The sequence below is a fragment of the Micromys minutus genome, assembly GCF_963924665.1.
Source record: "Micromys minutus genome assembly, chromosome: 26".
NCBI lineage: Eukaryota > Metazoa > Chordata > Mammalia > Rodentia > Muridae > Micromys > Micromys minutus.
In genome coordinates this window covers 8,799,681-8,816,342 of record NC_137961.1, presented here as the reverse complement: position 1 = coordinate 8,816,342, position 16,662 = coordinate 8,799,681, and the positions used below count along the sequence as shown (strand labels likewise).

General features: G+C 44.1%; 1 protein-coding gene across 2 annotated transcripts in view; it reads right to left on the bottom strand.

Moving 5' to 3' along the window:
* RGS20 (regulator of G protein signaling 20) overlaps positions 1–16,662 on the bottom strand; it is a gene marked incomplete at both ends in the record, with an annotated part of 85,992 nt that overhangs the window by 7,519 nt on the left and 61,811 nt on the right. For both annotated transcript variants that reach the window (XM_080938588.1, XM_080938589.1), the window contains one exon: positions 3,470–3,621. In XM_080938588.1, the coding sequence (XP_080794714.1) occupies positions 3,470–3,621 (152 nt within the window). The remainder of the gene's footprint in view (positions 1–3,469; positions 3,622–16,662) is intronic.

Genomic DNA, 16,662 nt, shown 5'->3' with positions numbered 1-16,662 from the left:
CAATAAATAATGGGTTTTAAAAAATGAAACAAAACAAAACAAAGTCCTTGAGAGGCACTGGAGTTGCCTCCTGTCTGGAGGAGCATTTGTTCGACCTGACTTCCTGGCTTCTTTGTAAGCAGAACACTTGAGTGCCCAGTGGGTCTGAGAGAACAAGAGAAAAGGGGAATTATGACTCTGACACAAGGTTACAAAGAGAATTGGAAGCCATATTGTGAACTGAATAATGCAAAATTTACTCATGCTTTGACATTTTCCCATCTTAAAGGGGACAGTGCATTCTAGAGAAAAAGCACAGAGGATATCCCTGTGGTTCACTCGGTTAACAGGGTCTACTGTGGCTGCCCCAAGGCTGCCCCAAACGAGGGTAGGAACACAAGCCACAGCCATGCACCTGTTTAGAAGGGTGTACATTCAACTTGCTTTTTATTTTTGAAACAGTGTTTCTTTGTAGTCACGGTTATCCTGGAACTCTATGTAGACTAGACTATCCTTGAACTCTCCGGGATCTGCCTCTGCCTTTTCCCGGTGCTGGTATTAGAGGTGTGTGCCACCATGACAGGTTTGCATTTATCCAAATCTTGTCAGGAACACACATCTTCTCGTTGTCATTTCATTGACTTGTTTTTCATTTGTTGATTATTTTATGTCCTGAAACTCTTCATATATTCTGGATATGAATTCTTTGCTAAGGATATTGGAATTATCTTTTCTAAGTATGTTTTGCCTTTTTTTTTTTTCCCTTTTACTGCTTATCTCTCTCTGTGTGTGAGCAAGTACTTGTCTTGTGTATGCACGTGGATGCCAGAGGGCAAAATCGAGTGGCATTCTTCAGGAGCTACCTACCTTGGCTTTTGTTTGATTGGCTGGTTTTTGTAAGACAATGTCTCTCATTGGCTGAAGCTAGGCTGGCTGGTTGGCCAGTGATCCCCAAGGAATTGTCTGCCTCAGTTCAGATGCTGTGACACAGTTTGGGATTACAGCAATGTCAAATTAGAATTTTTAAATTTCTTCTTCTTCCTTCCCCCTCCGCTTCTTCTTCTTCCTCCTCCTCCTCCTCCTCTTCTTCTTCTTTTTCTTCTTCTTTGTCCTCCTCCTCTTCTTCCTCTTCTTTGTTCTCCTCCTCTTCCTCTTCTCCTCTTAAATCTTTTCTCTTCTGTTTGTCTAAAAACCTTTTTTCTAAAGCACATTTGAACTTATTTTATTTTATGTGTATTGATGTCATGCCTACATGCATGTCTACATGAGGAGGACTTCCTGGCTTTTCCCTGTAACTGGAGTTACAGAAATTTGTGAGCTGCCATGTAGGTGCTGGGAATTCCTTTGGAAGAACAGATATCCCTCTAGCCCCAGAGGGCTTTTGTTCACTATAAATATTGTTTTTATTTTCAAAAACTAAAACTAACCCGCTTCTATTGTAGGAGCCAGAGGGGCAAGGACACTACAAGAAAACCCACAGAATCAACTAATCTGGGTCAATATAGGCTCACAGAGACTGAACCGACAGTCGGGGACCTGCATGGGTCTGGCCCTTTGCACATATGTTACAGTTGTGTGACTTGGTCTTCCTGTGGGACTCCTAATGTCATCTAACGTGGTATGCCATGTTTGGTTGCTATCCAGGGTAGGACTACCCCTTTCTGAAAGAAAATGGAGGTGGAGGCCTGAGAAGACTGGGAGGAAAGGAGGCAAAGAACTGCAGTCTGGATGAAATGAGAGAGAGAGAGAGAGAGAGAGAGAGAGGGAGAAAGAGGGGGAAGAGAGAGGGGGAGAGAGAGAGGGAGAGAGAGAGAGAGGGAGGGGGGGAGAGAGGGGAGAGAGAGAGAGGGAGAGAAAGGGGGAAGAAAGAGAGGGGGAGAGGGGGGAGAGAGAGAAGGAGAGAGAGAGAGGGAGAGAGAGGGGAGAGAGGGAAAGGGAGAAGGAAGGAAGGAGGGAGGGAGGGGAAGGGAGGAAAGAGGAGAGAGAGAGGATATCCTTTTCTTCTTGGCCTTTAAGCCACTTGGAATTTATCTTGGTTCTTAGGTTATTTTGTTTCCAAGATGAGGACTTGAAGGGCTGGAGAGATGACTCAGTGGTTAAGAGCACTGACTGCTCTTCCAGAGGACTTGGGTTTAATTCCCAGCACCCACATGGCTGTTCACACCGGTCTGTAGCTCCAATTCCAGGGGATCTGGAACCCTCACACTTACATGCAGGCAAAAACCAATGCTCATCAAATAAATAAATAAATAAATAAATAAATAAATAAAATAAATAAATAAGATGAGGACTTGATACATTGTCCAAGGCTAACCTCCATCTCTTGTATTCAGGGGTTCTCTCAAACCTCCTGCCTCAACCTCCCAAGTAGCTGGTGTGATAATTTTACACACCCTCCCTAGCCTTGATTTTCATTTCAGTATGTATATAATGCATCCATAAATCTTCTATATTTGGATACCAGTGAGTGAAGGCTCTTGTAGCTGGGAACCTTAGTTTGGTCGCTGGGATCAGGGAATCAGTAAGTGTGGAAGTAGAGAATCAACCCCAGAGAGTTGTTTTTTTGTTTTTTTTTTTTTTTTTGTTTTGTTTTCTGGCTTCTACACATGGGCTATGCTACACAAGCCCACATATACACATCATGTATGATCGGTGCCCCTACAGACAATAATGATCATGACAGACTTGAGGTTTGGCTGGCACCAAGCCTAGGCTTATGTGCCAATGGCATGGATGCTTTACATTCAAGCCTCTGTGTCTCTCCCATACATCCCTCTGGATTTCTCTTGACTAATTAAAGTGGACTATATATTTTTAAAATTTCTATCTATTTTAAGTACATAGCTTGTCATTTATCTTCATCAAAAAAAAAAAAAAAAACCCAAAACCAAAACAAAACAAACAAACAAAAAAAAAAAAACAAAAGAAAATTAGCAACATGAAAGCAAAAGATAATAAAAATGCAGGTCCCATACGGTACTTTTAAAGAAACATCTTCAATCCCAAATCCTCCACAATGTCATTAGATAAAATGAAGGCCTTTCTAGCCATCTCTGCAGTATTTCCACACAAACGTTAATGTCCTCTCGTAGCTTTCCCATACTCTCTAGTTGTTAATCTATGCTAACTTTGTCCAGAAGTGTCAATTGCTTTCTCAGCAATTAGATGTAGCCATTTGCTACATATATACGTATCGATGTCTTTCACAGGCACACACTCGCTGTTTGCAACATATTTGCAGGCCAAACGTGGCACGTGCCTGCAATCCTAGCACGTGGGGAATAAAGACGGGGCTGGAGAGGGTGGTCTACATACCAGGACCACAAAGGTTCTGAAGGCAGCATGGGCTACAAACAAGCCAAAGCAAACGCCACTTTGCCAGACGTATCATAAACAAGCTGTACGCAAAGGCCCCCCTCCCACTCAGCACCGTAGTAAAAAAAAAAAAAAAAAAAAAAAAAAAAAAAAAAAAAAAATCTCCCAACTTTACCAAGAGCAACTGCAGCAGCAGCACCAGCAAAAGCAGCAGGCATTGGAGCCTTGGTCACCTATGCCCTGCTGCTGGCTTGGGACAGAGCCCTGGGTCTCACTTCCGCCGCACACCTGCCGCATCCGCATTTCCGTCTGCTCGGATCCCACAGGCTGCAAAAGAAAGAGAACGGTTGGGCCCGGATGTAGTGTTCTTGTGTCGTAAACCCAGGGCTTCCTCTGTTTGGCTCGCAGAGAAGGCACCGTTTGATAATACCCAGGCCGCTCTTGCAAACTGGTAAAATGTGCTTAGGCTCTGATGGTACCTAACTCAGCAGAGTTAATGGAACAGGGTGTAAAGTTCCAGGAGCAAAATGGAGACCAGGTTTGACCTTACATAGGTCACCGTTGTTACAGCCACAGAGGCAGTTCCAGGCTTCGGATTCTGTCTGGACTGAACCACAGCAGAGCATTACAAGGGATGGTCCAACCACGTTGCCCAGGAGCCTGACATAGAAACGGGTGGATATGATCTACGCCGAAAGGATCAGCCACACTAACCAGGTCCCCTGAAGGATGCTCAGAGGAGGTGCTGGTGTGTGGCTCAGGTCTAAAGCCAGATCCATGCACCCTGTTAGCATCTTCAGTAGGTGTGTGGCCTTTGATAAAAAACTCTACCTTCCCTCGGCCAGGATAGCACTAAGAATACTGTTTACTATGTAGCAATTGCTTAGTATTTCCCAGGAAGCCAGACCTGGGGCCAGCCTGGGTCTGCGCAGTCCTTGGAGCGACCTGCCCACGAGTTCAAAGCTGTCTAACACATCTATGACCTTCAGCCTAGGATCTGTTGTTGTTGTTGAAGATTAGAAGATCAAGCGACATGTGGCACACAAACAGCGCGAGAAAGGAGAAATGTGCTATATTCAATATTGCTTTTGATAGATACCAATCAATTCTTAACGGAACTAATTGAAAGCTAAAACACAGGCACACACATCCACCTTAAGTAGGACTTTAGAACGAAGATATAGATTTGTTTATTCCTTTGACTGTGACAATCCTATATGCAGTTGGATTCATTCAAAAATGAAGTCTGCCTATGTTGCTCAGGTTGCCCCTCAAGTCTTTTGCTCCTCCTGCCTAAGCCTTATTTGGGCATCTGGGTTTCTTTTAATTAGCTTAGCATGTAGGCTTCAGGATAGCAAAAGAGAACTAGCAAACGGCTTCCTGACCCTTTATATCCCAGAAACTGCTCTGTAACACCTTAGCCTGAACCGAGCAGGTCAAGGTTCATAGCCTTCTTCGTCAGAGATAAGTGCTAAATTCTCTATCATGTTCTATGGGTATCATTTAGAGATGGTCTCAAGACAGAGTCTCAAATGTCCCCAGGGTAGAAACGGCTGACATCAGGGTCTCAGCTCATCAGTGTGGTATTGCAGCAGACACGCCGACCAGCAATGGTTTATTTCACTCCAGGACACTGAGGCCTAAGGATAAGCCAGCACAACTTCCAAAGATGCTGACAGCCCAACATCTCTAGATAGCCACGTTCCAAAAGATTTTGATACAACTTTTGGAGACAATGAGGAGGACCCATCTTTCTCTGGAATGCCTGGCCCGTGTTCAGCATTGGCTAAAGTAGTGGAGAACGTGGTACAAATTAAATTCAGTGCTGCGATGTTCTTATTTTAAGCATTCTTTCCATATTTATTTTCCTGTAAATCAAGGAAAAATGTTGGTGGGTGAGACACTCTGACTCTCCACTGTACCCTGCAAGCCTCATCCAAGGACTGTCAATCAAGCAGTCGGCTAAATCACCCTTAGACTAATACTAGCAATTTTGAAGACATTGCTTGAAGAAACTCCTAGGAAGCAATAACAACTCGCTGCTCCTTCTCCCGAACTGTTTCTAACAGTCAGTACTGGACTGTTTGCAACCACATACCCCAGCAAATTCTATCAGGGCCTGAATCCATTTTGAGTCAGGCCAGAGGGGAACGTATCCCTGGTGGCCAAGCAAAGGGATAGTGATTATGACTGGTGGAAAAACAGTTTCATGCACATGAAAGATGCAATGTGACTGGTGCACATTATCTCCTCAGCAGCTATTTAACCCTGCAGTTCAGCTCACCAAGCGGTCCAGACAGAACCCTCCTGTGCTGACTTCCCTGTGGCAACAAAATGCCAGTCTCTTCTTGCCTACTGTCCTGACTGGTCTTGTGTCAACTTGACACAAGCTGGAGTTATCACAGAGAAAGGAGCCTCAGTTGAAGAAATGCCTCATGAGATCCAGCTGTAAGGCATTTTCTCAACTAGTGATCAAGGGGGGAGGGCCCCGCCCATTGTGGGTGGAGCCATCCCTGGCCCAGCCCATTGTGGGTGGTGACATCCCTGGGCTGGTAGACCTGGGTTCTATAAGAAAGCAGGCTGAGCAAGTCAGGGGGAGCAAGCCAGTAAGTAGCATCCCTCCATGGCCCCTGCATCAGCTCCTGCTTCCTGACCTGCTTGAGTACCAGTCCTGACTTCCTCTGGTGATGAACAGCAATGTGGAGGTGTAAGCTGAATAAACCCCTTTCTCCAAACTTGCTTTTTGGTCATGATGTTTGTGCAGGAATAGAAACCCTGACTCAGACATCTACTTTTGGGAGACTGAGGCTGAGCTGGTAAGGAAGGAAGGCAGCGGAAACAGTGAAGCAGTGATTGCTACATGAGGCAGAGACACAGGAACACCACCCTGACGAGCAGCAGACGTGGAGCTGAGCAACTATAGGCTGAGCCAGAGAACACAAGTGCTCACCGCACTGACTGATTCAACACGGAGAGAGCTGCAAGACCAGCTGAGAACGGAGCAGAGGCAACTATAGCAGTGGCCATGGCAACAGGAGGCAGTTAAACACTGTGAAACAGCAAGCAGTATATGAATAAGAGGGACAGAAGAAGAACAAGAAGAGGAGGAGGAGGAGGAGGAGGAGAGGAGGAGGAGAGGAGGAGAGGGAGAAAAGGCAGAGGAAGAGGAGGGGGGGATGAGAGAAGAGAGGAGACTGATGGATAAAGGGCTATAAAGAGCCAGAAGAGAAAAACTACAGGCTGCGGCAGTTAGGAAAGTTCAAGACATCTGTCAAGCTTTTGGAACCAGGGATCCCAAACCGCAGGCCTGGTTACTGTAACCCTAGGGAGGGATGTTGAGGTGCCAGATGTGCACTCGTGCTGCACACCCGGAAGGGATTGCTCACTGCTGCTCCTGCCTGTTGCACTGGCCGCTATCGAACGTGGTGGAAAGGTACAAACGCGACTTAAGCCTAGTACCCGAAGGGCCCCTGATCTCTAGGTACACAAAAGGACGCTAGCCCGCTGTTCCTGCTGTTGCCTCGTGTTTAAAAAAAAAAAAAAGCCTCAATTGCTTTCCGGAATGGGGAAGATTGTTACACATAATGTTCAAGAACGGCGGTTTTGTTTGCTTTCTAAGAGTCATGTCGGCCATTGTGAGGACTGAAGTTAGCGCCTGTGGAGGAGATCCTGCTGATTCAGTTCAGCGTGACCATGAAGAAGACGCAGTAGACGGTGCCGCAGCCTTGGTGGGTGAGATTGGATGCAGTGAGCACCGACAGCAAGCAGAGGAGGATCCCAGGGAAGATCTTTGCTTGGACACCTTTAAGACCAGACTGTCTGGGTTACTGAAGGCTGTGAGGGAGAAGATGAAAAGGCCAGAGCCCAGTAGGTACCCCTAAAAGGGGAGCTACTTGGTACAGACCAACTGGCAACTGTGTACATGCTTCCTAGATGTGGTGCTTTGAGTAAGCATGACCCCTCCGTAGACTCCTGTGTTTGAATGCTTGGCCCATAGGGAGTGGCACTATTAGGAGATGCGGCCTTGTTGGAGGAAGTGTGTCACTGAGGGGGCGGGTTTGAGGTCCCCTATGCAAAAGCTTTGTCCGGTGTGGAACACGGTCTCCTGCTGCCTGTGGTCCCCAGCACCACATCTGCCTGCAAGCTGCCATGCTTCCTACCATCAAGATAATGAGTTAAAACTTTGAAGCTGTAAGCCAGCCCCAAAGAAATGTTTTTTGTTAGAAGAGTTGCCTTGGTCATGGTGTCTCTTCACAGTAATACAACCCAAACTAAGCCACCATCGAAGACAATCATGGGCAGGAGGCAAAACTTCTGCCAAGAAGTTGTCAGCACTGAACACCACCATGGTTCACCATAGGTCCAGTTCATGATTCTGGCAGAGAAAGGGAGGCCTGAGAGTTTCCAGACCGTCATACTTCAGTATCCACAACACCAGATCGACTTAATTAGTGCATGAAATACAATTCCTAAAAAACAAAAACAAAACAAACCCCCCAAAAGCCACTTTTATGTATAATCTTAGTTTTCTTTGCACAGCTCTTAGACACACGGTTTTTATAGACTCACTCCTGACTGATTTTCAGACGGTACTGCTGCTGCAGTGAGACATGTGTGCTCCACCTATTATCTGTGTCTTCTTATGAGTGTTTGGAGTTTAAGAAAGTTAATAATACTGTACTGCTCTAACTGAGCCAATGGCTTTCGAAGTTTCCCACATGATTATACCACTTGTCTCTCCCGAGTCTTTCAAAGGTGTGAATATCTGTCTCATTTTACACATTAAGAAATATAGAAAATACCAGAATGTGGAAATACTTGCTGTACCTTTAACTTCATGATCATATATATATATATATATATGTGTGTGTGTGTGTGTGTGTGTTTATGTTTGTATATGTGTATGTTTATGTATGTGTTTATGTTTATGTAGATGTAGAGATATATGATGTATAAGTATATATAAATATATTGTATATATTGTTCAGATGACCTTCTCACATTGTATTAAGGAGCATCTCTGTATTTTCAGTTGTTGATTCTGTATTAGCAGAGAGCTCAGTGCTGGCAGGATTTTGGTATTATCATTCCTATGGCCCATCACCGGGCTTTCTATTTTGTAAATATTTATCTTTTTTTACCTGCCTAAAGACAATCTAGGGATGGGTCATAAGTTGTCTTGCTGCTGATTGATTATAATAACTGACATCCATAGCTAGAGCAGGAAGTAGAAGGTACACACGGAAAGGAACAGACATATACTGGGGCAGAGAAAGGTATGGGGCTAGCCTCATTGTAGGTCATGGGCTAGATAGTGGGGTTAAGCTTAAATGTAATGGGGAAACTGCCCCAGCAAAAAGGTCTAAAATTTAAACTTAGCAGCATCTGTGTCTTATTTATACTGATGGTGGGTCTGATAAAGTCCCATGATATATGTGTGTGTACAGTTAATATATATTTCATATACACACATGTATAGCATATTTATGTATATTGCCTGCATATATAGCATGTGTGTCTGTGTATCACTTGAGTGCCTGGTGCATGAAGGAGGCCAGAAAGGCCCTGCAGACTTGCTTACAAGACAATCTTATGGAGACATTTTCTCTTAATAATCCCTCTTCCTGGATATATCTAGCTTTACATCAAGTTGACAAATGTAACGGGGATGCTGAGGCTCTCCCTGAGCTGCATCTTAGTCCATTTTCAATACTGCCTGGCGATTACACTCACTGCTACCTCTATGAGGTCAGCTGTCTTTCTTACTTAGTATTGTTGCTGTTTTGAGACAGGGTCTCTCTGTGTAGCCCTGGCTCTCCTGGAACTCTTTTTGTAGACTAGGATGTCGTCAAACTCATAGAGATCTGTCTGCCTGTGCCTCTCAAGGGCTCGGATTAAAGGAAAGGTTTAAGACCAGCTTTCTAATTTATAAATTCTCCCAGTTTCCTTTCTCAGTGTTCTGTGTCTCAGTTATATTTATGGAGTTTTGCTTTCGAATCATGACCTACTGAGTCTTCCTGTGTCATTAGCACTTCTTACATAGCTTCCCGGGACTTGTACATACATCTTGTCAATTGTGGCATCTTAAATCATGCAAAGCTTCTATGAAGAAGTGTACCTAAATACGTAGATTCTTTCTATAAAAAAACTGCTAACAACTTATCAAAAATCCTCAGCTAATGGGCAGGAGTCTGCTCAGCGGCTATGTGCTAGAATGTTCAGTGGTCATATATACTCCACCCAGACGAACTGCGGTGAAATTCGGAGTCAAGTCAGAGTCAGGAAGCGTTGGAAGGACACGCGTGTTCACAGGAAGAACACACCAGGACTAGGGAAGTCTCAGGCTCAGTGTTTACCTAACACGAGCAGGTTTGATGTCTCGCTGGGAAAACAACAGCCAACAACAAGCAGCAAATTCAGACATATCTGTCCAACTAACGCATGGGCCCTACTAAATAAACCATATGGACTGACGCTTGAAATTTTCCTCAGTAAAGGGTTAAAATTTTTTGAATTTTATTAAGTTTAGGCATACGATTTAAGGGGAAAATTTAAGCTTTTTTTTTTTTTTTTAGACAGGGAAGCAAATTATACAAACTCATTTCTTCATGTTGAGTCATAAGTACTTAAACAAGAAAAGTCTATTTTAGGACTTTTTAATAAGTACCATTCTTTTGTCATTTGACTGAAACTGACTTGGTGACATCTTATGAAAGAGCTTTTAAATCTACCCACCTGTTTACCAACCTATCTCTGCCCACCTCTCCACCCACTCATCCCTCACCTATTCCTACCACCCTCCCCACCCACCTATCTCCACCGCCCTGTAGACCCACCTATCCTGACCCCTCTATCTACCCACCTATCAACCTACCCATCATTTTTTATAAGGCGATTATTTATTCTTCGAAGATTTGGTAGGATATGTCTGTAAGATCATTGGAATCTTTTAGAAGTAGTTTGTAGACCAGGGATTCAATTTCTTCTACTTCTTTTAAAAAAATGTCTTTTGTGTGTGTGAACATACGTTTGCCATATGTGTGCAGGAATCAACAGAGATCAGAAGTTGGAATCAGATCACTGGTGGCCAGAGTTACCTACATACAACTGTGAGCCTCCTGAGGTGGGTGCTAGGATTTGAACTCAGGTCCTCCAGAAAATCAGCAAGCATTCTTTGCCACTGAGCCATCCCTGCAGCCCGTGATTTTTGTCTTTGTACTTGTTCTTTTGCTAGGATACTTCACTTTTAGAATCAGGATGGTGTTACTACTTTTCGGAAACCATTCGGTCTAGTTTTCAGATTTAGTGGAACTCATTATGTCTATTGCTAATGGTCAGAACAAGGTGTCTTATATTGCTGGACAATGATTTGAAAGATAAACCTAGTATAGTGATAGCTTCCTCTAAAATATACACGTAAGAAGGTGACCTAAACAAAGCCGCCAATTAATAAGGGAGATGGAGCACCAACTGGACATTTCTTGATACCAAATGAAGCTTCCAGTGCTGGGAATGGACCGTATGTAATTAATATCGTTGAACAAAGGAGCTATAAAGTCAGCTGCAAACAACCCAGGCTATTGTCAGGGACAGGCATTGCTGGAGATGACACACTCTGCCTGTGAGCAGCTCAGCTTCTGTGTTCAGAGAGAGAGAGAGAGAGAGAGGGAGGGAGGGAGGGAGGGAGGGAGAGAGAACACAAATATGTAGTGGAGTATGGAAGTGTTGCCTTATTTTTATATCATAGATTCTTGCTGGTCTAAGATGGTCTTGAACACATAACCCTTCTGCCTCAGTTTCCTGAGTCCCGCATCCCAGGTCTATGGCTCTATGCTTAGCTGAGAGCTGCGTTTTAATGTCAATAATCTGGGTAAACAATAAATATTTTAAATGAGTTGGTTGTGCATATGAAGTTTAATAGTATTATTAAAATCTACATATTTATAAGGTATTACTAATGTGTTCTTTGTTGTATATTTTAGCACAGCTTGTTGTTTCGGGGATTACTGCATGAAAATGACTGGTGTCTTTTAACTTTTAAAAGAATTTAATTATTCATATTTAATGTAGGAATTCTTTGTCTGCATGTATGCCTGCATGCCAGAAGAGGGCATCAGATCCCATTCTAGATGGTTGGAGCCACCACATAGTTGCTGGAAATTAAACTCTAGACCTCTGGAAGAGCAACCAGTGCTCTCTGTCTCTCTCTCTCTCTCTCTCTCTCTCTCTCTCTCTCTCTCTCTCTCTCTCTCTCTCTCTGTTGATATTTTGTGCATTTGCATTTCAAATGTTATCTCTAACCCTTTCAAGGAGCTCTATTCTCTAATGACTATGCATTAAAATACATAAGCCTATAGGGCATTTTTATAGTTTGATTGTGAGCATAGCCTTTAAGGGCTGAGCCGTCTCTCCAGCCCTGGGCCTTCTTATTTAAACCACATTAGCCGTACTGACTTTGTTTGCCCTTTCCCTTGGCTTTGTCATATCCACAAGGATGCTCTATCTGCTGCTGCACTGCTACGGGTTCTTTCTCAGTGTCATAGAAAAAGTGCTCCCTGCCCAGGGGTTCTATTTGTCCCCTGCTGTGTGCTTGGTGTCAGTTTTCTGTTGACCGGACAGAAATTCCCAGGGACGGGACACTGCATGTTACAGGCAGCTTTCCTCACGTGCTGGCCCATGAGCCTAAGAGTCCCGAGTCTGCGCAGTGAGAAGCGTGTGAAGTGCATGTTGAGAATCTCAGATGCTTTACTTAACGGCATCTCAGAACGAGGTCCTCGTGCTCACAAGGGGCACTGGAAAAGTGAAACTCACAGGCTTTTCTCTCCAACACCTCTTTTTGCCCAGAAAGCTGGGATTTGATACAGTTAATAACTTGGAGCTCTGGAGCCAGAATTTGCCAAATTCCCCAGACTCCTGGGTATTGTTTCTTAGACGTCCCTAGCAGTTTGCAAAGAGTCTACTCTTCCAGGCTCCTCCCATTCTTATGGAAGAGCTTGCAGAGACTTTGCAAAAGGCATGTGTTTTGCAAGGGGATTTTAATGTCAAGTCTTAAGCTTTGTTATGAGGAAACTTTTTCCTAAAGTTGTACAATGCTTAAACTCGTCAGCACCTGCTAACAAAGTTGTGCTGAGCCAGATTCTTTTCTTGTTCACCTGGATTGTTTCTCTCCCCCCCCCCCCAGAAGAAAACAACCTGGGGAACGGGGGCTATGACTGATGGTGTCTTATTATTATACATCTCAATTAACAGATAATTCGAGGCTTAAAGAGTCTGAAAATTCCTAGGAACCTGACATGCAAGGGGTACTTACAAAAGTTTATCTAAATGCTGAGCAAACTCTTAATTACAAAAACATTATTATTTATCTTGTATAGGTATGTCAGTGTGTGTGTGTGTGTGTGTGTGTGTGTGTGTGATATGGTATGCCTGTATATGATATATGGGTGTGATATGTGTATACATGATGTATGTGTATGTATGAATAGTATGCCTATATATGGATTATGTGTGTGGGTGTGTGTGTGGGTGTGTGATATGTGTAGGTGGCAGGGTGGGGCGGGGCAAAGTGTCATTACCTGATGAGCTCTCTGTCAGCCCACACCCTTAGTCTTGATCGCATCTTTTATTAATTTGAATTAAAAGTAGTGTCACTAGTTAGAAGAATATTCTGCTATAATTAGCTCGGTAAAGTTATTTTCAACTTTCTGATGGATGACTTTATTTCATTAGCTATTTTCATGATAGATGTTAGCAGTTTGTCTAGGCTCCACCCCACAGTTACCTGGCAACAGTCAGATGTGCCTGACTCACTATAAAAGGGGCTGTTTGTCCCCTCCTCACTCTTGCTCTTCTCTTCCTTTCTTCCCCTCTTCCCCCTCTTCCCCTTCTCTCCCCATTCCCTCCCCACCTCTCTCTCCATGCTCATGGCCTTCCTCTACCCCCCCTTCTCTCTCCCTCCCTCCCTCCCTCGCTCCTGAGGCTGGTACCTCAAGTGGAAGGGATGCCCTGCAAAGGCATCCCCTTTCCCCCACACTATATCTTGCCTTTACCAAATGTATCCCTGGCTTCTTTTTCCTTCCTCTTTTTAAAGATATATATATATATATATATATATATATATATATATATATATATATATATATATACACACACACTGTGGCTGTCTTCAGACACACCAGAAGAGGGCATCAGATTCCATTACAGATGTTTGTGAGCCACCATGTGGTTGCTGGGATTTGAACTCAGGACCTCTGGTAGAGCAGTCAGTGCTCTTAACCTCTGAGCCATCTCTCCAGCCCCCCCTTTTTTTCTTTTTTATAAAACACAATAGTAGCTATTATAATTTCCAATTTTTGAAAATAGCCACTTTTTAAATAATCACACACAGAGAATCTAATCAATATAATAAAATAAAGCACTATAGAGGAAAAAACATCTCTTGTATTTTTGTTTTTTTTAAGATAAGGCTTCTCTGTGTACTAGTACCCTGGCTGTTCTGAATTCACTTTGTACACCAGATTGGCCTCAAACTCACAGAGATTCTCCTGCCTCTGCCTCCCAAGTGCTGAGATTAATGGCGTGTGCCACCACACCCAGCAGGACACAGGCTCTTGTTTCAGGAAGATAGTGAATTTTAGGTGAGGTCACAGTGAAGGGAAACAGAGCATCTGAAAGGGCGGGGCCTCAAAGGCCCTCAGAAATGGATCCTGCCTCCCAGAGATACTTACAGTCCCCCGGACTCGGACCAGCATATGAAGGCATGTGAAAGGACAAGTCCCAGGAAGATCCAAACCACACAACCAGTTGTAGCACCTCTGAATTACTTATGCTATGCCATGGCTCCGGAAGTATTTCCCTGTCTGCTAGTCTGTGGCTGCGTGCACAGCAGGGTTTCGGCTAAAAATGTGCCAGTGGGAAGTACTTCTCAAAGGACTTGCAGGTACCCCCTCGGTTACCAGCATCAGGCAGGAACCTCTGTCACTTGCTCACTGGTTTGGACAGAGCTTTGTCAGCAGGGCCAACAGGCCAAAGGATCTCAGTTCACTCACACCGAAGCCCTGCACCACCGTGGGAAAGCTGTGTAACCTTCAGAGGGGTCAGGAGAAAGAGAAATAAACGCCAAGTTAACAGGTCGGGTTTAACCACAGGAGAAGATCATCTGTGTTGGCCTTTGCTGGAGAAGGAACTTTGAGAGAGCCAACTGGTTTTGTTTTAGGCTCTTCTCCTTTGCCCTTTCCTGTCTATGAACCCGACTTCTTTTCTGTGGCTGGTAGGAATGTGAATTTCATCTCACAGAATGACTCTAGGATCACAGATGTAAATAGCCAATGAAGAACGTCACACCAGCTTTTTGTAACTTCGTCTTTTGACACATTTTATTTAGTTTTTATTATTATTCTTGTTTTATTTTTACTTCACTTTTTAATATTTTCTTACTATTACTTGTTATTTTACTATTCTGCCCAGAACCCAATATCTGATTCACATTCTTCACCCACAAGCTTTGCTTTTACTTTGATTAAATTCTGTTCCTACAGGCTGGAGAGATGGCTCAGTGATTAAGAGCATTGGCTGCTCTTCCAGAGGTCCTGAGTTCAATTCCCAGCAACCACATGGTGGCTCAACCATCTGTAATGGGATCTGATGCCCTCTTTGGGCATGCAGGTGTACGTGTGGATAGAGCACCCATACACATAATAGAAAACAAATAAACCTTAGAAAAATTCTGTTCCTAGATCATTCATTCCTGGCTCCCGTGTCCTGTTCATGATATCTGTCCATCCAGAAAACTATTGAGAAATACATATGGAAGCCTAGAAATTTAAAGTTTTTAAATCTTGGGGAGTCTAATCAAACTGAGGTTCCAGGTTTTACTCTGGCTACCCAGTGCATCCGGCCAAAAACCTAGATACATGGCTGAGTTAATAAACGAAGTAAATGTCTGTCTAAGGCAACGGAACTATTAGTCATCCGCTGGAAGAGCCTCTCCTCGGCTTTCAGTCCAATTAAGAAGTGTGGAGAATGTTCTCCAGAGGTTAATGGGAATTTAAATGAGCACAGGCCAAGTGAGGTCTGCAGGTGGGTTCGCCGTCTTTAAATGCAAAGCTGGGGGTTGGGAGTGTAGTCTGGTTAGTGCTTAGTTAACAGGCAAGAAGCTCGAGTTCAGTTCAGTTCCCAGTACCATGTAAGATCTAGGCATGGTGGAGCACCTGCAATCCCAGCGTTAGGGAAGTGAGGGCAGGAAGATAGGAAGTGAAGGGTCATCTGTGGCTACACAGCAGGCTCAGTGCCTGTGTGGGTCACATGAGACCCTGCTTCAAACAGCATCATCATCATCATCATCATCATCATTATCAGCAGCAACAGCAAGGAAGGGTTGGTCTGGGACAGGAAGGAAGGTTAACAGCATTTATATTCCAAAAGATAAAGGTGCATGTGTATTGTAAGGAGGAATCCGGACATCCACATTGTAAATAGCTCAGTGTCCACTGCTAATGTCCTGTCTGTTCTGAGTTAACCTTTGACCTAGGCTGCATTTGGGGAGGCATGGATGAGAGAACCCCATAGCACAGAAATGTCAGACAGGAAAGGGACAGAGACAAAAGCGAGATAAATTTCCATATACGTTTACAGACCTTCACGCAGAACCCGGATTCATTGCTTCGTTGCTGACATGATGACAGTTTATGAAGCCGAGTTGGAGATTTTATTAAAATATTTTAATATAGGCTTAAGTATGGGAGTCAAGAGAAAGAGGGGTTCTCAGAATAGTCAGCCACCCAGAGAAGATGAGTGCGGGCTGTAGAGGGCCGGAGAGATGGCTCAGAGGTTCAGAGTCCTGAGTTCAATTCCTAGCAACCACATGGCGGCTCGAAACCATTTATAATGGGATCTGGCGCCCTCTTCTGGTCTGGAGGCATACATGCAGGCAGAATGTTATGCACATAGTAAATAAATTAATTAAAAAAAAATAATAAAGAATGAGCTGTAGAAAGAAAGAGCCATACACCGTTCTAGTATGGCGCGAGCTTCTCAGGAAGAAAGCAATTTGTCATTAGGGTCAGCCGTAAATACTGTTTGATGACCGTTACTACATCTCAAACAGTTGCTAGGAAACACCTCCCCACCCTGCCCTTCTCATTTGATAAGTGTGGTGGCTCTGGAGATGCCTTAGTCAGAATCAGGAGTTGCTGGGTTTGCAGAGGGGGTTAGCACACAACCCCTGCCCATACATGGGCTGCAGGTGAGATTCCTGGAGACCTGAAGCCCTTGGTCACTGTGTCTCTGGAATTCTCAGCCCACAGCTGGCAAAGTCTTCAACTGGCCAGGAGGTTCCTTTTCCTTCTTATGTCCCCCAAATTTCCCCTT